General features: G+C 39.1%; 1 protein-coding gene across 2 annotated transcripts in view; it reads left to right on the top strand.

Moving 5' to 3' along the window:
- trpc7b (transient receptor potential cation channel, subfamily C, member 7b) overlaps positions 1–25,067 on the top strand; it is a 93,902-nt gene that overhangs the window by 51,423 nt on the left and 17,412 nt on the right. For both annotated transcript variants that reach the window (XM_085134408.1, XM_085134407.1), the window contains exons 4-7: positions 5,227–5,391; positions 12,311–12,527; positions 13,831–14,064; positions 16,538–16,802. In XM_085134408.1, the coding sequence (XP_084990534.1) occupies positions 5,227–5,391; positions 12,311–12,527; positions 13,831–14,064; positions 16,538–16,802 (881 nt within the window). The remainder of the gene's footprint in view (positions 1–5,226; positions 5,392–12,310; positions 12,528–13,830; positions 14,065–16,537; positions 16,803–25,067) is intronic.

Raw genomic sequence — 25,067 nt, 5'->3', positions numbered from 1 at the left:
AATGCCAAGGTAACCCATATGGAAAAGAAATAGTAAAAACTTATATGACTTATATGACTTATATGACATGAAAGTGGCCACTTTCATGAGTAAATCATATAAGGCTTACATGGTTTACTCATGAAAGTGGCCACTTTCTCATTACTTTCATATATTGTTTTAGCAAGTATCCGAAACATACAAGTTTCATTATATAATTTTTCAAGGGATCTTATATCTGTTTTTACTCTTGTATGTTTTTCATACAAGTTTCACACAAGACAGATACAAACTTTATAAGATTTATATATATCTTTTCCATATGGGAATTGTATCCAGAGTATCTGGTTATACCACATTTCTAAGATTTTTAGGGCCAAGTAAAATAACCTCTGTTTTATCTGAATTTAGAAGCAGAAACTTCAGAGGTCATCAAGGTTTTCATGTCTTTAAGACATTGCTAACTAACTGGTGTGGCATCATATATAGATAAAGCTGGGTATCATCTGCATAGCATAAAAATGTATACTATGCCTTCTAATGATACTGCCTAAGGGACGTATGAGTAAAGTAAACAGAATTAGTCCTAGCAAGGAACCGTGTGGAAATCCATAATAAACGTTAGTGTGTGTAGTTGTGTAAAGAAGACTCCTTATTTACATGAGCAAAGTGGAGTCTATTAAACAGATATGATTCAAACCAATGCAACACACTACCTTTAATTCCTAAGGCATGGATAGAAATACATTATTTATTGCAGTTTAACATGTAACCAGACTTGTGTCTAACTAAGCTAGTGTCTCTGATCTGTTTGTGCAGTATATTTTCAGTACAGTATGCTTGAGTGTTGTTGTGAATGTGGACTCACAGGGCCCTTTTGTAAACAACTCACTGGCTGGTGTGTAAAAGTTAATCCCTGCTGTGCAGAGGTGCTCAGGAAAATGTCAAACCAAATCCCTTTTCCCCATTTGCCCTGCCATTCTCTCTCACTCACACGTGTTCCTGTCTGATCCTAATGTGCCTCATGTTTTCTTTAATCAGGTAATTCCCTGGTGTAGTTGGGCATGCGCACAGGTGCATTTGTATATGTGTGTGTGTGCGCGCGTGTGTGTGTGTGCGCGCGTGTGTGTGTATGTGTGCGCACGTGTGTTTTGGGCATTAAACAGGCTGCTTTTTTGTATCCTGTACAAGAGAGCATGACCAATACCAGGCAGCTAATTACACCAGGCAAGAGGAGAGGTGTGAGAGAGTGTGATTGCCATGGAAACCAGGTGGAGCGTGACTGCATGTAGAGCATGTAGATGGACACAGGAGGCTTTCATGTCAAGGGTTATTGGTTTGATGGACTGATCAGTAGTAAGCTATAGTAACTGGACAGGTGGTGGTGTATGTATTACTGTTTGAGGCTTTTCAGCCATATGCAAATTGTATATGTTTGTTTTGATCGGTGGAGGAAGCAGAAAATGTCAATTGTCAGCTCAGATAAATGTTCCTCGAACGTGACGATCAAGGGTCACTGGTGAAGTGATGGATAGGCATTGATTGACTGGGTGAACCCAATAAAGTGAACAGAAATCGAGGGAGAGCACGCATGACCAGAAGTGAGGTGTTGCTGAAATCTTAGACGTGAATACAAAACACACAAACACAGCGTTTGATTGTTCCACTAGCTGACTGCTGACTGAACATTGATTGCTTGGTTGTCCACATCCTTCCTCCAGCTGGAAGAAAAACATCCATCCTTTCCTTCATTGTAAGACCTTTGTTGGCTTTCATTTATCACTGCCTTACTTAGAATAAACTCTGTAATTAATGTGAAAATGCACCACTTCTTATTGCCTTCTTTCTTTTGCACTTTGTATATTAAATTGATTTTCCATCCTGCTTGTTGCCATTTTTCTTTTTAAATGAATTCAAGTGGAAACCATAAACACAAATGTATTAAAGTTTGCCACTTGACTTCATTTAGGTAGTAATATATTTAGATTTTTATGAATACACAATACTCAAGTACTATAAATAGATATTCAGAATGGACACTAAGCTACTTGAGATACTTGGAAAAGTAAATTAGCACCAGATGCACTTTCGCAAATACGTAATATTTAATCATGTCAATTTTACCCTCTTGGCATTTGTTAATTTAGTTGCATTGAAGTATCATGTATAGTATGCATACTTTTCATAATTAAAAACTGTAATTCGCCATAAAGGAAGTGCAGACCACTGCACCTGCTGAGGGGATTTTCCTGTTTGCTGTTGTTTATGTTTCCCTGTGGGTTATAACCCAGACATTTTCACTTGACATAATGGGGAAACTTGAAGAAAGTTCTCCCCAATACCACCAGCATTTAGCCTTCTCTAAAACACTTTTTGGATTTGAGACATTTGATATTTATTGTGTCCTCTTTAATTTGGTAACCTGTCTCTTTACTATGTTTTTTTACTTCTTTGTCTTTCCCACCTTCTCATTGGCTGTCCAGGCTTAAATATTTCCATCTCCCCCTGTGCAAGTATAGTCCCGTCATTCCATCTATCTTTGTTAATTCAATGTGCTAACCACCACCTGTTCCAATTTCTTTGCTGTCTTGTTTTGCTTTTTTTTTTAAATTTACCTGTCAGTTCATGTTATATCCTGTGATATACCCTCTTGTTAAATTAAACTTTGTCTGCATCCATTTTGACCTGCATTTAGATCATTTCTAGAACTTTAATAACAAATGAAAGGCTTAAAAACCATGAAAGCACAAAAGCTGGAATGGTGGGAGAATGAAATGTGTATAGCTTGACTAGAGCAATTTTGCTGATACAGTTCTGTCAGATTCTGTGTGGACATTAAATAAGCACTGAACTATTTGAAAGCGCATCATAATAAACTTGAATCTTGGACCTTCAAGCTATTCTTAATAACACAATTTCTTTTGGATAATTTGGGACTGGATAATTCACTGGAGTTGTGAAAAGGCTCTGCTTTCCACACCTGTGTCCACAGAGAGACACCGACCACAAAGATGTCAAGGAGAATTTTAGATTAAGCTTGAGAAGGATACGTTTTTGTCATCCACAGGAGTCATGGCTGTTTAACATATTATCCACGTGAGATAGAAAATGACCACACTGCATACTGAAATCTGACGGTTTTCATATTTTAAGGTGCTCTATTGATGTTTTAAACCAGGCGAAGAAGTCAGGACATTTATTGTGAACTGTTAGATCAATACTCTGGCTTTAAGTTGCTTTTTAAGTTGACATATTTGGTGACATTTTCAACTATGTAAGGAACTCAAACTGTCCTTCCAAGGAAAAGCAGTGACTGTATTTTATGTCCACAGTAAAACGGAAGCCACACTATGGAAGAGACAGTGGGAGGCTTCAGAGCAGCTCTGAGTTCTTTGAAAATAGGTGTGAATTTCTCAGTAAAGAGGAGGGTTAAATCCTGAATTCCCTGACAGATGTCATCTGAGAAACCTGCAAACCCTGAGGGGCCAACTCCAGGAGGACTTCTCTGTGCTCAGTGTGCAATCCAGCTTCATACAGAATCAATTTGCCAACCGTAATGGGCAAGTTTCCATTGTATGCAGCAGGACAGCCAGGTGGAATTGTTTTTGTGGTTCTGCTTTGAAATTGATATTTGGAACTTAAAACATACTGATCTGTTGTCAAGGCATTAATGTCTCTGTTACCTTTTACTACCACTGGATTTTCAGCATTTGTCAATTTAAAGACCTAGTATGCGAATAATCGAAATGTTGGGCCTGATCTCGCTGATGTCCATTCTGTAATATAACACAAACCCTGTAAGTGATTTGTGTCCAGTGTACTGAGATACACTTTCTACAGGTGGTCTTTCAGAGACTAGAGTAAATCTTGTGTCAAAGGTAATATTTGGACTTTGGACTTTAATTGCCTTGTTTTATGGTTTTAAATGTCAGATATATGTGTTACACAGCAATTAGCCCAGCTGTGGTAGATTGTAAATAGTGTATACAAATGCATGTGTCAAAAGTGCTGGTTCAAATGACGTTTTCAGTTTGGGTTTTTGGGGTTTATATTAGCTTACATGCTGTAAAAATCTATACACAAAGATTTTTGACTTGGTGACTGAACGTTAAGCGCACAAAACACGTGGGCTACAGCGACTTCTTTTGACTCTCACTCAACTTTCTATTTATCATTCATTATATCCTTTCTTTCGCTAAGATAATAAGGATTAAAAAATCTTTGAAAGACACATATTTGCCATCAATTCATGATATTGAGGCAAAAAAAAACATTTCATGTCTTACAATGTTCCTACTTTATTTATTTTCAAGACCCATTGCTTGAAACCATCTTTTTATTCCATCCATTAAAGATGTAACATACCAAGAACACACACTGGCAGAGGAAATTTATTAAAAGCTTGAAAGACATTCACACAGGAATGCTTTGCTGCTGCTTTCTTGGGACTTTAACCGGCTGCTTTCTTAGATATTTACGAACACTTTGTTCACTCTTAGATATCCCTTTTCCCCAATGCATCTAAATTTGGGTTTTCCACTTTAACCAAAGGATCAGTGTTGTTGTTGTGTTGTGTTGTGGGTAGCATATTTTTTATATTTGAAATATCGTTTTTAGTTATAGTCATCTTCTTTGTGTGCTAATAAAACAAACAAAAAAACCCCACATTTTATAAAATACATACATCACATCATTGATGTATCCTGCAGTCATTGAATGTTTAACGCCTGTCCCAGGCGTGGTGAGTCAGGCCTTGGCTGAAACTATGTCCTTCAACTGTATACCTTATTGCAGATGCACATTTTGGATGAGAGGATTTTCATGAGTGGGACTTATAAGTAGATAACTAGAGCTACTGAGATTACAAGGGGTCCGTCCCAGTAGAGTCATGTCTAAAGTTGGAGAAAAATATTCAAGGTTTGTTTCTGGTTTAAATTAAAGACAACCTGCCTTAATGTAAAACTTCTATACTTCTATTCAGCCTCTCAGTAACAAAAATATAGTAGTATTTTCTATGCATATTCTTCAATAAAAAGAGTAACCATGTAAGCAGCTTTTTGTCATATGAAGCTAGTGTGAGTTGTTCCTTGAAGATCCTGGCATCACTAGCTGTTTGCTTTAAGCACCACTCGCCCTTTCCTGTTTGTCTTTCTCATCCTTTAACCATCCTTGCCCTGTACCCAAACTGTCTCATCTTCCTTCGTTCTCCACTGATTTAAGTTTCTTGTTTATTTTCTTCTGTTTCAGTTTGTTGCTCATCCGAACTGCCAGCAGCAACTGCTGACTATCTGGTATGAGAATCTGCCTGGCCTGAGGCAGCAGTCCATTGGTGTGAAGTGCTGGACAGTCCTGGGAGTAACTGTAGGCCTCCCATTCCTGGCTATTGCCTACTGGATAATGCCATGTAGCAAGGTATGAACAGATAACTACATGCGCAAACACAATTGCAAACTACAGTTAAAATAAAACACACACATACAGTTTAGGGAACTTATTATTGCTGTATCTATGCACTATTGCTTCTCAGAAAAATATTATTTTGTATTCTTGTTGCATCTATTATTTGCAGTCAACTATAGTATTTCAAATTGCTGATTTGGCGCTATATAAATAAAATTGAATTGAATTGAATTGAATTGAAATTGCACTTGAAGTCTCATCATGCAGCTTATAGGCTCATTACCCACCAGGAAACACAATTCCCACTTTTGTTCTATGTTGCTCATATGACCTTACCACAAGTTGGGGAGAATCTAAAGTTTGCCCTGAGGTTGGAACGACAGCAAAGGCCTTGATATTAACTTAGCATTAGTTAATTTCAGGACTTCTCAGACTCGCTTCTCAGCTCAACATTTAGGCTCAGCTTTTATTATTCTAATCTTAGCTTCATCATCATCTACTCTCAGACTGAGCAGAACTTGAAGTGTGACATGAAACACATGACAGACTGGACAGGAAACAAGACACATAACCAAAGAGACATAGCTGAAACAAAAACTAGAATAAAACTCAACTAAACCTTAGCGAACAATAACACAAGAACTTACTATCATCAACTTAACATAAGAAACTCAACCCCCCCCCCCCCCCCCCCCCCCAAAAAAAAATAACTCAAAATAAACTCAAAATGCTGGGTCACAGACCCAGCCCCTGATAGAGTCATGTGAAAAAGAACATACCTCTTTTAATTCTAAATGTTTTCAGGTATCAGAACTTTTAAAATCGTCCTTTGCCCAGCAGGTCTTTAAATCAAGGAAATTTTGGAAGTTTGTTTCATCTTGAGCATTGTTGTGTGTACACAGTGCCAAGTGGTAAAGACATAACCACTGATCTTAGAGATGCAATTGTTACTACCCATGAAGCTAAGACCCCAAGCATGTTATAAGCTCATGCAGTATAAAAAAGGTTTTCTTAAATTGTGTATAACATTACAGACAGATTTTTTTATAGTTCCCAATTATTAACTAACAACCTGTATTCTTATAATTATCCTGAATATAAAAATACAATCCTAGGTTATACGGAATCATCACAAATAAACAATAAGCACTTAATATAGGTTTTTCCAATTTCTTAAGCTGTAGTCATCTTGATTCCACCTCATCTCTGCAGTTGTAGCCTTTTTACAGACACTGTTGCTACAGACAATAATCCACTTTTTCCCTTAAATACTAAATACGTTTCTTCTATAAATGACACAAACCTTATAACCTTGTTAGGGTAATTACAGGAATATATATGCACTAGACATTAAAGATATGGCCAAATTAAATGTCAAAACTTACAGATTTACAGTTTCAGAACACAATATAGTAACTGTTTGATTATAGGGCATGTGGGACATTTTCTGACATTTTCTTCATTCTCATCAAGCAGATTGTCATTTCTAAAGTGACACAATATGACATCAGCCACACTCAGACACAGGAGCTGAGCAAGCGGTTATGCAAATCTTCTCATCAACCTGAATAATCCTGCACCTCATCATCACCAAGTGGTGTGTGTGTGTGTGTGTCTGCACTCAGGTTTGAGGACCTTTGAGTAGTTCATGGTAGGCGTGACTGATGAATTAGTCATTTTGTAGACTAAGAGAGAGCGAGAGAGAGAGAGCACCGGATGTTAGCCGTGCATGAGAAGATTGAGAACCATAACACTTAGAGGTTATGTCACGGTTCTGGGTCAGTTTGACCCAGTATTTTGAGGTGTGTTTTTTGCATTATGAATTGTTTTCTTATTCTCTTGTAGTGCTTGTGTTGGTGATGGTGATTATTATTAGAGTTTCATGTTTCTGTTTATCAGTGTTTAAGGATTTGTTATCTCATGTATTGTTTGAGTTCCATGTGTTATATTCTGTCTGCCTCTCAGTGTCGAGTCTGCGTCTTTGTGTGATGGTTTCTTGTTTCCTGTTTTATTGTGAAGGTCTGCGTCTCATGTGAGTGTGTTCAGTTTTACTTCTCTTGTCTCGTCTCGTTTATTACTCCCAGCTGTGTCCCCCACCTGTGTGTAATCTCCCTGTGTTTCTCTGAGTGCATTTAAGTCATGTCTTCTGTTTTAGTAGTCGCTGGTCCGTCTGTGTACTTTCCATGTTCCATTCGTGTGTTCTCCCTGCTGTCATCATCATGTACCACCTTCCTTCAGGTTCGTGTTCTGGTTCATGTTCAGTAGTTAGTTGCTCCCAGTAGAGTTTAGTTCATTCTCCAGTTGCCGTTTGTCTATTTATATTTCGTGTTCAATAAACCACCTTCGCTACTGCCTGCAATTGCATCCTCTTTTATTATTTCCACACGACTCATCTCACTCGCCGTGACAGGTTATCCACCAATCATGAAGCACTAGTCGCAAAAAACACTTGTGTTATGTTAATGTGTGTGTTTCTGTGTGCGTATTCACATGTGTGCATATGTGTGGATGTATGATTACATCTAATTATGAATCAATCAAATCATGACACTGCATGTGACAGCCTGACGTTTCGTGTCACATGAGAGACAGCTGAGAAAAAGAAGCAGGGCAGAGAAGCAAATATAGGATGCACAGCTTATAGTTGTGCTGTTACTGTGTCTGTTGCTGTGTCACGTTTATTTATTTTTTTTAATGTGCATGTTGTTTTAAGAGACCAGGGACATGTGTGATGTTGATAAAGCAGAACTACAGAGGGTAGAATAATAAAAGCAGCCTAATCAAAAAAATGACCAAGAGACAAAACAGATGTTTATGCATGCTTTGTGACCATGTGACCGCAGCTCATCAGAAACAAAAAGTAGAATGGATTTGATAATGAAATAGATAAAGACAGTGTAAATCAGAAAAAAATACAGTTTGACAGGCAAACGCAGAGAGAAAGCTTTGATGTGTTCTGGTTGATTGTGTTTAGTGTAGCCTCCTGCACCTGCAGCTAATCATCTAGTTCTTCTCATCTCATCTCATCAATTGCTTGTTTTTTACAGCCCATAATATGCCCCATTTTACAACACTACAACACACAGTTATTAAAATCCCACATCATACTACATTTCATATCAGCCCGGGGCGATAAAGACAGTGTTTTTGTTCCTGTAACAGAAGTAGTAAGTCATTGAGAGCAGGCATAAAAAACATGGATACTGTAATTGCTTTGAAAATCCTCTTTGGGTGAAAAATAGCAGCGATATGCTTCAGAAGTGATGAAAAGCAGATGTGCGATCAGAGATAGAATGCTTCTTATTGATTGAAGAGGTTAAAATATGGTAAGTGATGTGACATTTTTCAGCCTTCCGTGAGTAACTGGAAATAGATAAAACGTCAGGAAAAGAGAACAAGTGATGAAGAGGAAAATTGCCTTGGAGACTTGTATGAACCAAGTTTCACATGTTAGTCAAGGATTCATTTGTATCACTAACGTTGCAGATTTATAGTGAAAAGGTAACAGTATGTGTAAGGAAAGCTTATGATTCTGAAACTATGGTAAACCTCGTCCTTATTTTCACAGAGTACTTCAGGCGTGATGAGGCTCTTTATTAACGATAATTATACCGATGATGACAATCAATTTGGCAATGATACGCTGACATTTCCAAATGCTACATGTTGCGCCGATATTAAGTAATTATTTTTTCATTAATTACTTTTCTGCAGTCCATCATCTATTTAATTGGCTGAAATATATTTTTGCATGCTATCTCTGACACGGCTGCCTGCGGTTTTAAAATTTTGGACACACGTTGAGATTTTTTGTTTCCGTCCTAGCTTTTCTTGGCCTCTTTTCATCTCATGGGAGATTCAAATCGAAGCCAGTACCAAAAAAAATCCTTATCAGTATACAAAGGACAGGTTTCTTTTTTTTTTACAGCTAATGTAGGTCAGGGTAAAGCAAGCAACATAGCAGACTTCATTTATTTTTCCTCCAAGCACTGAGCATATTCTTTCAAATATTTACTTTAGTCCAATATAACATGAGGAAGTTATTTGATTAATATTGTATATATTAAGGCTCACTAACCAAAATGCAATGTAGTTTGCATTGCTGGAAATATCTCTTTAGTTTGAATTAAAGAGATAGCTGCAAAGAGAAACAGAGTATAGATGTGAAAATGTGCACATTAGTAAAGGTCCTCTATATGATTATATAGTTAACCCAAAGCATGCAGTGTATTTAATATAGTTTAGGAAAAAATAAGATCTTTTCATGTGGCTGTGGGTTCACTCCGGGCACTCCAGCTTCCTCCCACAGTCCAAAGACATGCAGTTAGTAAGGTTAGGTTAATTAGAGATTCTCAAGTGCCCATAGGTGTGAATGTGAGTGTGAATGGTTGTCTGTCTCTCTCTGTTAGCTCTGCGACAGGCTGATGACCTGTCCAGGGTATAACCTTGCCTCTTTTCCTTTGGTTGCTGGGATAGGCTCTAGTCTATCTAGTGACCCTGAATTGATTAGATGGGTGTAAATTTATAAATTATTCATAGTCTTTCTTTACAAGAATTTCCAAAAGTTCCAGGAAATGTCCAGAAAAAAAAACAAAAGCATTGCCATTTTTGCTTCAAGATTGTTTTCTCTTGTACCTCTAAGTGGATGCCATGGTGCTGTGAAAAAGGGTTAGGTGTTTTACAGAAGGTGTTTGCCCCCTTCCTGGTGTCTTTGTTTCTGTATATTACTGATATATAAATGTTTCAAATCATCAAATAATTTTGATGTTGGATAAAGAGACCCCAAATAAATAAAAAATGTAGTTTGTAAATAATCATTTCATTTATTAGGCAAAAAAATCTGTCCTTTTTAAATGATGAATTAACTGTGATTAACCATATTTTTTTGAAAGCTGAGTTCAATTTCACCAGTCCGTGCCTGATTACTGATTACTTAAGTGCTTTCTATCTAACATTCACACTCCAGTGAGTGCATCAGAGAGCAACTGTATTTTGCCTATGGATACTTTAACACACAGACTGGTGCAGCCAATCCTCTGATCATCTTCTGCTCTACCCCCTGAGCTACTGCGACCCCTGTCTGACAAAGTAAAACCGGACCAAAGATCTCAAAAAGCAACACATCATGCCACGATCTAAAAAAACTCAAAAACTGATGAGAAGCAACGTCATTGACATCTAGCAGTCTGGAAAGGGTTACAAAGCCACTTTTTAAGGCTTTGAGATTCCAGTGAATCACCATCTCCACAAATAGAGACTTCATCTGTGACGCATCCAGGAGGTCAAAAAAGAACCCAGAACAGGACTTAAAGAACTGTTGACAGCGAGTAAAGATTATGTGGCTGTGGCCAAAAATCTTATTTGCATTTTCAGTGTGTTTTTAGTAGACGTTACAGTAAAGCTCCACATTGACAGCATCTCCCCGAGGGATCAGTTCACGGTGCAGAACCCTGTGAATGTTTGGGGGAGAAAAAGCATCCTTCCGATCTCTTTCCTCATCTAAAGCACTGAACCTTCAGCTAAAAACTGCTCTCAGCTGCTTGGTCGTGGTAAGAGGTCCAGCTATCAAGATCAGCAGTGGACCTTCATGGGTAATACACATCAGTTTTAAAAAGAAGTTCTAGTTTGCTGTCTGTGCAGGTTTGAGATGAAATCACAAGTGATCTTTATTGACATCTTGGGAGCTTCTGCAGCACTGGAAGCTGTCTGGGTATGCCCAAAATGATTATCTTGAACAGGAAATTAGCCAAACTTAAATTGGGTAAGGTTTTTTTGGGCTAAATGTTAGAACATTTTGATCACACTTAAGAAACATTATGTATTCTCCCAGGTAAAAAGACCTTATAATAAGAGAAAAAGAAGATCCATCCTGGCTTTAGATGATTTTCACACCAGGCTTCTACTTATTTAATCTGCACATACCTCCTGCTAGCAGCTGCCATTTTGTTGGAGGAGACAAGCTCTTGTCACCATCACACTAAAGAAACCCATGGAGTCTGCAGTCGCCACACAGCAGAAGGTCTGATCTGAGATGACCATCTTATTTAACCTGAGGAGTGAAATGGATCGGCACAGATGCTGGGAGGGATGAAGGTGTCATGAAGAGGTTTAAAGGAGGTTTTGCAAGGTTAAAAATTACCAGACAACCTCTTCCCCCATGATTTAGCAGTGTGTGTGTGGCATGGGAAGAGCTACTGAATCTGATGTATCATTGTTCATGCAGAGAGTAGAGATATCCTGTGGGTAGTTAATATTGAACACAGCAGGTTCAGAGAGTAGCAAATGTTGGGATCTCAAATGCCCGTATGGGGTTAGAAGTGTGCGTGTGTCTAAGTGTGTAAGTGCATTTGTGTGACTTGGCACACTTTTGTGCAATTACAAAAATGCCCCTCTGTGTGGTGGCTTGTTAAATGCTATTTGTGCTGTACCGTCTTGCATTACTTTCGCTCGATGCAGTGCATTTCCACAGGCTCCGCTAATGGTTTGGCATCTAGTTACTCTGGCATTATGTGTGTGTGAGAGTGATCGGTGGTTACGCACATTCATGAATTACAACAGCTGCTGTTTGTCTGCTAAAATGGTGGTGTAGTGGTGCTTTGCAGCATTTTTTGCTCTCTCTGAGGACCAAAATCTCAGGAACTCTGCAGAAAGCATGATTCATCTCAGTAAATAAAAGCAGATGTTGTGCTTGGCTGTAATTTCGTCTGCCCAAAAAGCACTCAAACATGTTTCTTTACTGTAAAACAGAATTTGTTGGCTATTGTAATCACAGATAGATGGTGAAATTTTGCTTAATGTGTCAATACCCCACTGTTTTTGTTTTTTACAATTTGTTTTCTGATCAGTAAATGCAAATTTACCATAATTGATTCTTAATATTTGACACATTGGAGCATACATTGCGTTAGTTCATGAATCTTTTCACTTCCAGCTTGGTCAGATCCTGCGAAGCCCCTTCATGAAGTTTGTGGCTCACGCTGTCTCCTTCACCATCTTCCTGGGTCTCCTGGTCGTCAATGCTTCCGACCGCTTTGAAGGAGTAAAGAACCTTCCCAACGAGACCATCACAGACCATCCTCGACAGGTTTTCAGGGTCAAAACCACCCAGTTTTCCTGGACAGAGATGTTGATAATGAAGTGGGTATTGGGTAAGTCACCCTTTCAATCAAATCATACACACACACACAGTGTGGCTCTGCACAGTTACAGCCAATTAAAATGCACATCAGTTGATTAGATTAGAATAGATTGTCCCTGTCAAAGCAGATTGTCCAACGTGATAAAAAATAACCTTGATGTGCCAAGTAAGCAAGGCACAGCTGAGCGTGTTCTTTTTTGTAATGCGTGCACTTTATTATGTTATTAACCATGAATATACTTTGTCCTAGGTTTGCACATTTTTCTATGCTAATCCAAAGTTTCTTTTCAAGTTTTTTTCTACATACACCTGCACCATAAATCAGTAAACAGTCTGGAAATAGTCAGAAAACTTTTTGCCCACCTTTGATATGAAGTGTAATTCAAGTTTAATAGAGTGCCCTACCAGGCAAGTGAATGAAAGCCAAGGTTACAGCAACACAACAAATCATGCTCTTTTATCCTCCGAAGATCAAAAAGAAATTTTCTGGTTGGTACAGCGCAGACAGTAGCCCCGCTGAGTCCTAACGATAACCTGGAGGGAAATTGGGAGGTTGACCTGGGAGGCTGTGCAGAGGAAATATAAGAGGGAGAAACGGAATGAAAGAAAAATGGAAGGAAAGTTGGGAGTAGTTGAGGGCGACAAAAGAAAGCAGAGTAGGGTGTGTGCGTGGAATACAGGAAGGCAGGCGTGAGGAATCGAAGGAGATAGAAGAGGGTGACAGACAGGCAGACAAAGACAAAGTTGGTGGATAAATAGCCCACAGCAGTATCTGTCAGAGCTCAGCTGCTTCCCATCTGCTTCCGCTCATGCACACACTTATAACAATATTATGTGTGTGGTCTGTGTATGTTGGTGCACATGTGCCTCTGTTTTTATTTGTTTATATGTAATGGCATCATTTTTTTCCCCATCTACAGTAAATTTTTAGCAGCCGCTGCACATGTGACTGTTTATCTACATGAATCTGTGAGTGTATGTGTGTGCATTGAGTGGTGGCTTAGTTAGATGTGGTAATTGTAATTCCGGTAGCATGCTTTGAAGGCCCAGTAATTGTTAGAGAGATGATACTGATCAGGGCCCCTTCTCTAGGCAATTTTAACTGTGTTTTGGCTCCAAATAGAGGATGGAGTGTGTATGTGTTTGCATCCACCTGATCTGTAAGTGCCACACGTCTGAGTGGTTCATTTTCAATTACAAGCTTTGTTGTCGACATCTGTTTGTACGTGCTTTATTTATGCATCCCTATAAGTGCTGGCAACGGCCTCCTTATTTTTGTGTTATTTTTGTCTATATGTGTCTTTTGTGTTCAGGCATGATTTGGTCAGAGTGCAAGGAGATCTGGAGTGACGGACCCAGGGAGTATATCATGCACCTTTGGAATGTTCTGGACTTTGGTATGTTATCCATCTTCGTGGCATCCTTCACGGCACGCTTCATGGCATTCCTGAAGGCATCCAAGGCCCAGCAATATGTGGACATGCATGTACCAGATGACGACCTCAGCAACGCCTCACTGCCTGATGAAGTGGCTTATTTCACTTACGGTGAGTAGTCAATAAAAAGAATCATATAAGTTAAATATAAGCTACATTTTTTAAAGATTGCTTGATCAGACTAAGATGTCATTTTTGCAAGAAAATGCCAATATTATATAGAGGTGCTTGAATCAGTGTTGGGCTACATCAGTCACTGATAAGGAATAGCAAATTAGATGAGTGCAAAAACACCAATAATTACAGAAACCCGGACTGCACATGATACTAGAAGCTGAAAATGTATTTCTTTAGATCCGCAACCATTTTCCAAAACATATTGGCTCATTTTGAATTTGATGGGATCATCAAAAGAAGATTTGACAGGGGGTAACAAAAAGGCTGAAAGGGGAAGTGGTTGTAAAAAGAAACAGCTTGAGGAGCATTTTGCATCTAATTAGGGTAACTGGCGACAGGTCAGCAACATGAGTGGGTATAAACAGAGCATCTTAAAAAGGCAGAGTTTCTCAGAAGATGAGCAGAGGTTTACCAATCTGCAAAAAAAACAAACGCATCTACAAATTGTAGAGCAATTTCAGAATAACGCTCCCCTGTGGAAAATTGTGAAGATGTCGAATATCTAATCAAAGGAGTCAGAGAGTCTGGAAAAATCAGAGATAAGGCTGAAAATCAATGTTGGAATGCCTGTGATCTTCAGCCCCTCAGGCAGCACTGCATTCAAACAAGGTGTGATTCTGCCATGGAAATCGTGACATGCATGAGCTCAATAGCCAACTACAATACAGGTTAAAGGTCTGTCATGCAAAGAAGAAACAATATGTGAATAAATGTGCCATCTTGTCAGGACCAAAGTGAACTTAAAATGAACATCTCTGATGGTATGAGGTTGCTTTAGTTGTGGTACTGGCAACCTGCACATCTGGAAAGGCACCATCAGTCCTAAAAGGTATATACAGGTTTTAAATCAACATATGCTGCCATCCAGATGACATCTTTTTTCAGGGAAGGCCTTACATATTTATGAGAGAGAATATTAAAGCTATTACAACGTCATAGTAGACGAATCCAGATGCTGAACTTGACCCTCTGTAGTACAGACCTTTCAGGAACTGAAAAAACTTGGCACATTGTGGAACAGAAAACTGGTCTTTTCGGTTACCAGATGTTTACACAGTGGTAAACATCACCCTGTCTCAGCTTTTTTGAGCCATGTTTGTTGGCATCAAATTCAAAATGAGCTAATATTTTTTCTAAAACACTGCATTTTTTTTCTCTCTCTTTGTTTGTTCTGTTGTGAATAAAATCTGGGTTAATTTTCTTTTTAATTACGTTTTATGCAGCATCACTACTCCTTCAGAATTGGGGTTGTCACCTGGAGATCTTCACAGTAATAAAACAATCCCTGCAATGCTTGGTTTGCTGCTACACACATGCTACTGCAGTCAGATGACCAGAATGAGTGAAAAAAAGAATGACAAAAAAATCAACATTATCCTTAATCCCTGAATGATAAGCATGCATTCAGTTAAACATTCATTCAGTTAAACACCAGGACAAAAACATGCCTCCACAAACCCTGCCACAGGCTGCAGCCCACTGCACTGTGCACTTAGCGGTCCACTAATAGAACCTTCATCAGTGCTGTCATCTGGTGGCCTGACTCTGTCATGACATATCAATAAATCAATAAAGGTTTCTATTACTGCACTCTCACATATAATCCTCATAAACCTTCCCCTAAATGTCCCAATATCTGTATAGGTGTGAAAATGTTATACTAATAAACTATGATTTTGATAAAATAGTGAAATTTTCTTTTATTTGACTCATCTCTCTTGTATCTTACATTGCCACCTAGCCTGTCCTTACTTCTCCTTGGACACACTATCCCTTTATCCCTTCCCTTTGCCGTCCACACAGCTCAGACTAATTTCTTTCCCTCCTCTTGCTCCACTCGCTCTTCTCTCCAAACTTTAAGTCTGACTTTCATTTTTCCATTCCTCACTTAATCCATCTTCTTACTGCACCGTCTCCTTCGTCGAAATCCGTGCTTCTTAAAGCCGAGATTATTCTTCATAGAAACATATCTTACAAACATTTGGATCGCACAACAACCAGAGGTTTACTCAGTGCGCTGTAACCAGAAAGACTTTGAATAGCAAGCAATGGGACGATGAGTGACGAACTGCATGTGCACAGTAGAGTTTAAGGTAACACCACTTTAACCCCTTCTTATGCAACGTTTAATATTTGGTTTATAAAGTGCTAGTACATATTTAGCATCAGCAACACTTTGAAACAGTTATTAGCAGATATTTAAATCTTGAATCCCTCCAAGCTGGCTTCTAAATTAAAATATGAATATCATTTCAGCACTAATTACAGAGTTTGTTTAACATATCAGATTTTATTTAGTGTAGTTAATTAGGTGAAAAAAATGGCCAAAGATCCCTTTTAATGTCTGATTTGCTAATAAAATTATAATATTACAAAGCAACCATTCTGTGGCTTATTCTCCCTCCAGCCAGAAACAAGTGGCGCCCATCAGATCCTCAGATCATCTCAGAAGGCCTGTACGCCATCGCCGTCGTTCTGAGCTTCTCTCGCATCGCCTACATACTGCCAGCCAATGAGAGCTTCGGACCCCTGCAGATTTCACTGGGGCGCACAGTCAAGGACATCTTCAAGTTTATGGTCATTTTCATCATGGTGTTTGTGGCCTTCATGATCGGCATGTTCAACCTGTACTCATATTACCTCGGAGCAAAGTACAACCCTGCCTTCACCACGTGAGTTATACCTGGCTGTCGGAGTGGAGTAGTATGTGCTGGGAGAATGTGTGTGACTATGTGTGGTCTGACCATCTCTCTCCATTTCTGAAATTTTGTCCCTTTCACTTCTCCAAAACTTTTCAGAAATATGGTGCAACATAAAACATAACCCCGCACTGATCATTTTACATAAGACGGCAAAAGGGAAAAAACAGATCTGTTAAAGTATTTAATTTGGACACCATGTTTTTATTACTGCAAGATGAAACCCCAAGGACAGTATAAGACATGCCCTTTTGACTGAGGTTGTTCATTAAATCTGTGGTCTTATCAGAAGCAGAGATCGAACTTTAATCTACCCTCAGGCAATCAGTCTATTTGGTTAAATATAATAAGGAGAAAGTGAATTGGATACGCTGTTACTAAAATCTCAAGACACTGGTGAACTGTGATTTGATTTCATAGCTTTAACAAAATTGTGGATATGACACCAGTCATTTCCCTATCACCATTTTGTGTTTACTGAGCAAACCACTCTGCTACCGTGACCAAAAGAAAAATGAAATGAAACTGACATGACAGTAAGAGATATCAATGTCAGATTCAATCTGAGCTCTGGGAATTGCATCAATATTGATATCATTTCAAGGCCAGTACTGTCTGGAAGGAAAATGATACGGCAACTGGTTAATTATGAGGCCAAGCATTTCGACCTACTACTAAGATTTGAGCATATCAAAGCAACAAAAGCAGCGAGGAGAGCCTGCTCCATATTTGTGCCAGGCAAGACGCAGTGGGCTCTATTAACCAGAAAGTAGACAGTGTTCTGTCTTTATCCTTGTTCTTTACACTATATTCTTCATGCAAAGTAAAATATTTTAAGCTTTTTTGTTTTAATTTTGATGATTATGGCTTATAGCTTCCTGTAAATCATAAATCCAGTATCTCAGATTATTAGAATATTTACTATGATTAATTAAAACTGGATTTACAGTACAAGAATATCCAACTTCTGTATACAGTCAATGCTCTGTTAAGGCTTCTTTACTAAGAGATCTTGCATTAATGCAGCATGGCATGGAGGTGATCAGCTTGTGGCACTGTTACTGATGTTCAGGCTGCTTTCATACTGGTTTTCAGCTTCTCTGTATTTGTAATTCAGCTGTTTCTCATCTTCCTCTTAATAGTGCCCAACAGATTATCTATGTGATGCAGGTCAGGTGACATAGCTAGCCAAACAAGCATAGTAATAACATGGTCAGGAAACCATGTGGAAATAGGTTTGGCAAACTGGGCAGCTGCTAAGTCCTGCTGAAAACGTTAACGTGCATCTCCATACGGCTTGAAGGATGAAATGCTCTAAAATCTCCTGGTAGCTGCATTGTCTTTGGACTTAAAACACAGCGGACCAACCACCACTAGCACCAGCAGATGACAGGCATCGCAAATCATCGCAGACTGTGGAAAATTCACTCTAAACTTAACACGTTGGATTCTGTGCCTCTCTATTCACCAGACTTTAGGACCTTGATTTCTGAATGACATGCAAAATTGACTCTGAATAGAGGACTTCGCCAGCAATTCAGTTGTTTTCATCCTTAATCGACAGACATTTCTGGCTCTGGCTCTCATTCAGGACTGGCTTGATATGAATGCAACAATTGTTGCCCGTCTCCTGAAGATGTCTGTGTATGGTGGTTCTTGTTGCACTGACACCAGCCTCATCCATCCCCATGAAGCTCTCCAGATTATAGGCTTTTTTTTTTTCAACATTAATATTCTTCAACTGGGCACTCTCTGAACAGCCAGCCTTTTTTCAGCAATTACCCTCACATGGAGGCTGTCGATGATAATCATCATCATCTGGACAGGTATCAAATCAGCAGTCATCCCAATGATTGTGATATGTGGCGTCTACTGAACAAGACCAAGAGAAGTATAGTACTTACACCATCTGAATGAGTTATAAATCATCTAAAAATCTTTAAATGCTTGAATATTTTACTTTACATGTAAATCACGTGTAACCATTTAGAAATTAACGGTTATTAACGGTTATTTTTAAAATATGTACAGTATGTACATATCCTCTTGCACCCTCTTGCTATTAGTCATCATTCTGCACACACAAACTAACCAGGATGAACTCTGATGTTCCATAATTAAAAATCATGCAGTTGAAATTCTGCTTTTTGAAAGCACTTCACTTCCTTAAGTGCTGCATTTGTGGTATTATCAGGGTCATTCATTTCAAATATGGAAGTGCACCGTTTAGCTGAACAACTTGTACTAACTGTCTGGTGCCATAAACCACCTATACAATTTTTAAAGATTCACTTTCATACAAATCATTTGTTTTGCGGTATAAATCTGCTTATAAAGAAACTGGATGCATCAACAAATCATTCTCAATCTTAGTTATTCTGCCTTTTTTTTCTTCATTTTAGCTTCTCCGTGTCTCTGCTCACCCATCCTTTCCTATCAGCTGCGATCAAAGTGGTAGCGGATGTTTCGCTGTCATTGTCGGATATTTGGAGGAAAGTTATCTGTCTTAGATTGCTGACAGAATCATTCTGTTTATCATCACTCATCTGAGAAAGAAAACACTCTCTGAGGTCTCGCTCTGTCACCTATCATTACTCATTTTCTGAGAGAAAGACATCTACAGATTTAAATAGCTCACATTACAATATATCTGCTCAATCCAGTAAAGCAAATCACGTGTTACAAGTTGGTTTGTAATTACTCTGGTATATACTGTTCTCTTATTTAACCAAATTTCCCCTTGTGGGACAATTAAAGGATTATTCTATTCTTCTATTTACTGAAAATACAGGAAAATTCTTTCATTGCTTTTTTTGTCTTGCTTTATTCATCCTCCTAGTTGAAAGAGAGCCTGCGATATTTGTTGAGTTTTGCTAACGGGCCCAAAAAATCTAATTTGTAGATTTAGAGCAGCATGATTTTTGCCAGCTTGTGCTGTGATCCTATTTGCTGTTGCTTGTACAGCAGTTCATCACCGCAACACAACCACAGATGAAAAATTAGACTGCATATTGTTAGGATAACCTTAGCAGAGTATTATTACCTTTTTCGCTTTGGCCAGCTGTGCAGTGATTATAATTCAGTGTCCCTGGCAGAATCAACCATGTCAGACTGTTTGATATTCATCTGCCTGCCTGCCGTCTAATCTGCTTGTACACCTGTCAGTCCACCACCGTGCTTTTAGGTCTACATGTCCATTTGGTACAAATGTATCAGTCTACAAAAACCAGAATGAACACTGCTAAGTGCCAAAAGCAGGTAAAATATCTGTTCAGGGAGTAAATCTGAATAGGCTACCCTCCTGCCTGCCAAATAAATGTTTTTACCCAAATTGTAGTTTAATAAAAGCTACGCTAAAAGCACAGTTCTGCCTTATTTTGATGTCATTTACTGACACTGTTTTCGTCCTCATTTTTCATTTTTTCCCTGTTCTTCGTCAGATTGGCGAGACTGCATACAGGGAAAGCCAGCCATAAAACCCTCCAAAGTCCCTTTTGAAGCTCTAAACTGAACATTTTGGTAAATTCACACTATCAGTCATTCACCCATTCACACACTGGCGATGGCAAGCTTGGCATTGTAGCCACACCTGGGGCGCACTGACAGAGGCGAGGCTGCTGGACATTGGCGCCACCTCTGACCACCACCAGTAGGCAAACATGGGGTTAGTATCTTGCCCAAGGATATTTGGCATGCAGCCAGGAGGCAGCCTGGGATCGAACCACCGACCTTCTGATTAGTGGCTGACCTGCTCTGCCACCTGAGCTACAACCACCTCAATGGTCATCACCATTGTGTTTTTTAAACTGGACAAGATGAGCTACAGGTGATCTGACTGAGAAGCGTCATCTTATCTTAATGAAGCTCCTAAAACAAGTGAAATTTAAGTTTTTTGTTTTGTTTTTTTGACATCTTTTAGTGGCCAGAGCTGCTGACCACTGGAAAGAAAACTATTAAATTCTTCTCAACAAAGTCACACAGTGTGATTAGTATTCACAGCTTAAAGCAACATACCCTACAATTTCATCTTTATTTATAGAGAACTTTAAAACAACCACAGCTGACACAAAGTGCTGTACACTGGAACCAAATAATAAAAATGCATAAGCTATAGATAAAACCAAATAAAAACAGTCAAATATCTAAAACAAAGACTAAAACTAGCTGGGGTCAAAACATAAAAACAGATGATATCAAATACCAGAAGCAGTAATAGGAATTGCCTGTTATTTGTTTACACCCTGTCCTCATATGTCCCTATCAGCCGTGATTGTGTACCCTGGGAGTAATTACCAACTTTATGGCCCACTGAGCATTTGCCTTAAATGCCTTACCTTAGAATCCCTGATGATGAAAGGTGTGTGTCCAGACTTCTAGTGTGCGGGCTCTGCCTCTCCATGCTGACTCGCTTTACACTTCTATGCTGTGCATATACAGTAACCCCTCTGCTGAGCCTCAGCATAGGGTCTCATAAGGCTGTGAGTTCTGCTTGGCTGCATGCATGAAGCCAGAGATTCAGGCAACATGATGAGCAGGCAGACAGAGCAAAGAGTTAGCTGACAGAAAGGCGATTTCACCTGTAGAAACAGAGTCTAATGGGGTTGAAATGGCGAAAGATGGCCACAACCCGACATGCCGACATAATGAAGACTTCTCAAAAACCCAGGAACAAGTACAAAAAAAGACACAGTCATTTCCTTTGCGAGTGTGTGATCCAGCTCTGTCCATTGTCCTCTTATCTGCTTTAGAGATCAACATCAAGGCTGATTTAAAAAAAAAAAAATCTCAACTTCTGCTCATTTTATCAACCTCTGACTGCATTTGGGTGGGTGGGTGGATGGAAGGGAGCAAGGGGGAGGTTGTCCATGAATCCTGGACTCTTGATTGCATACTCTGGCTGGGGGAGCTGTATAAAGATGCTTTTCACATGGCAAAAATCTTAAATTCTGTTGTTGTCAGTTCAGCCACCAGAGGTCAGTCTCACATTCTCACCTAGTCCAAAGAGCACTTGTCAGAGCAATGCCAGGACTAAACTGTGCAAAGAGACACTATTTGTTTTTGTTATTGTTATTATTTTTATATATATATAAATGCCATCTATCTGTGCATTATGTATTTTCTATGCCTTTCTCTCCCTTCAAAAGACACTGCCCCATCCATCTCTTTTGTTCCTCGCCATCCAGCAGAGAACTTGCTGTTTGCAGCAGCTTGTGGGTAGTTTAACTAAATTCATAACCTTTTTTTGGACTTTTTTGACCACCTAAAAGTAACTTAAAACTTTGTAGGGAATAGCATATGATCACCATACGACCAATAGGTGTGGGAAACATTTTAAGAACACAAACAAAACGAGTGTCTTGTGTCATATACTCCCACCATGTTATCTAATATCTATAATGATCATGTCAGTGGTATGGACCCAAATGCAGTAGGCGAAATCGCTTAAACAACAGCAACCTTCAATCGCTTATAAGCGCTAAATAAACAAAGATCCAAAAAACACAAGGGTGTAAAAAGGGCGTCAAAAGGAACACCTCTTAGCAGCACACAAGGGAGTGCACACAGACACTTTGACAAAGACTAAAGGGGAAGATGGGGCTATTTATACAACAAGGGCTGATTTGAAACAAGAAACATGAGTGGGGTGAGGCACGGGTGAAAACAAAGGAGGGACTAAAACTAATGCAAGGCATAAAAGAAAACCGACCTTCAAAGTAAAACAGGAAATAACTAAAAACCCCACTCTAGGCATGGTAACAGAGACAGGAAAAAGAGCCACTAAGAGACAGAGAAGACAATGGGAGCCACCAAATTTACCACTAATAAAAATCAAGACGAGAACCTAAACATGAACCAAAACAGCCATCGCTAGAATAACCATACAGTAAAATCAGGAATCAAAGACTCAGTTATATCACAAGAAATAAGCTCACAATCTGCTAGAGTAAACATCAAAATAGGAATCACAAATATGACTATATTAATCAAAAATCCAAAACCCCAATTAACAGAACCCAAGACTTGTGAGATTTTTAGAAATACAGTCACCGGACACTTCTCATGTACAGCTTGTTTGTAGGGGTTGAGCCCTGGTTTGCTTATTTCTTCATGGCATAGATTCAACAAGGTGCTGGAAACATTCCTCAGAGATTTTTTAACATATTGACATGATAGCATTAAATAGTTGCTGCAGATTTGGCAACTGTACTTTGAGAACATGAATCTCTCATTAGACTGAAATCTGGTGACCGTGTCTAAAAGTTCAGTGTATTGAGCTCATTCAAGGATTCAAGCAGCTTTATTGTCATTCGCATCACATGTTTACATGAGGTGGAACGAAATGATGTACACACAGTCCGAGAGGGAAAAGAAACAGAATAACGAAGTAACAGAACTTTTAAAAAGTAATAAAAAAATAGTTTTTTTAAAATGGATGGTCATGATTAGCAACAATGCTCAGGTGGGATGCGGTATTTAAATTCTTAAAATGTACTAAGGGCCCATAGTATGCCAAAAAAGCCCCCACATAGTTACACCACCACTGCCAGCCTGAATTGTTGATAAAAGCCAGAATCCAAGCGTCCAAGGTCCTTGCAACCAGGCAACATTTTTTCAATCTTCTGTTGCTGAATTTTAGTGCGTCAGTACAAATTGTAGCCTCAGTTTCCTGTTTTAGCTGGCAGAAGTGGCATGCAATGTGTTCTACTTATGTAGCCCATCTGCTTCAAGATTCAACATGCTGTGCACTCCATGCTCTTGTGCATATCTTGGTTGTAATAAGTAGTTATCTGAGTTATTATCTTATCAGCTCGAAGCAGTCTTTCCATCCTCCTCTGACCTCTAGCATCAACAAGGATGCCAAGAGAACTGTCACCCACTGGATATTTCTTTTTCAGACCATTCTGTAAACCATAGAAATGGTTGTGCAGGAAAAATCCCAGTAGATCCGCAGTTTCTGAAATAGTCAGATTAAAAGTCACCTTTCTTCCCCTTTTAGATGCTCGGTTTGAACTTCAGCAGATTGTCCTGATCTTGTCTACATGCCTAAGCGGATTGAGTCACTGCCACATGGCTGATAGACATTTGCATTAATGAGCAGCTAAGCAGGTATACCTGGTAAATGAATTTCTAGGGCATCTGAGCATTTAGATAGTAGCAAGAACACACTTAATCTATGTTCCTATTATTAAGAGATCTTTGGCAAAAATCTTCTCTCCTGTAACTCTACACTACTAAATGGCGAGTTGACAATGGCAGCATCTTCTCCACCACGTGATGAGTGACAAGGATCTCAATTGCCCTCAAAGTAACAGCATTAGCTTTCTAAAAGGGGAGCTGTTATACTCAATGGGCCTCTCCGCTTGTGTCGTGAAGCTGTACTTAGTTTACTGGTGCTTCTTAAAAATTAGAAATGGTTCTCTTTCAGCTCTCTCAGCTGGCAGACACTTATCACCTCGAGATAACTTACATTTCACTGTAAAGTTTCCACTCAAAAACTCTACATAAATGCTTTTATCTGTCCCATATCACTGGCTGAAGTACACATGTGCGCTGACACAAGAGCTTCTATGGCACTATCTGCCACAAAAGAGGCAGGAAAATGGGGGCAAATATTAACAATAACAGATTTCTTTTTTGAAAAAGTATAAAACTGCTCACTTAAATTGTAAAAGTATTGTGTTAGTCATTACAATGAAAAGGTAATTTAAGTACTCTGCTAGTCTCTGCGGCAAAAGGTGTACTACTCAAGCTGGGACGCAGTGGGAGGGATGTGAAAGGAAGAAGCAGCATATGTGAGAGGAGTGAAGCTGAGGATATCGTTTTTCCTCACACATATATACTCAGTGACACTAGAGCAAAAACTGACTCACATATACACGTAAACACACAGCTTGATAAGGCTTAATGGGGACTGAGCTGTAATAGCCACACCCCGGACCCTATCTCCTGAGGTGTGAAGACACTTCTGACTCACACATTTTTAAAAAAAACCCAAAAAGCTCTTTGTTAAGTACCCACACAGTTATTTTTTCACAAGTGCAAATACACTGTAACACACACACACACACACATCCTTGCTGTGTTTGTGTTTACATACTGGGTGCTTATACAGACACGCAAACATTAATGTACAAATCAGTTTACACACACACACACACACACACACACACACACACACGCTTTTGATTTGGGCATTGGTGATGGAGCCCTGGACCTGTCTCTATTTTCCAGTTAGTC

This window comes from Neolamprologus multifasciatus, chromosome 2, assembly GCF_963576455.1.
Source record: "Neolamprologus multifasciatus chromosome 2, fNeoMul1.2, whole genome shotgun sequence".
In the NCBI taxonomy this organism is placed as follows: Eukaryota; Metazoa; Chordata; class Actinopteri; order Cichliformes; family Cichlidae; genus Neolamprologus; species Neolamprologus multifasciatus.
This window is presented reverse-complemented; position numbering and strand designations above follow the sequence as displayed.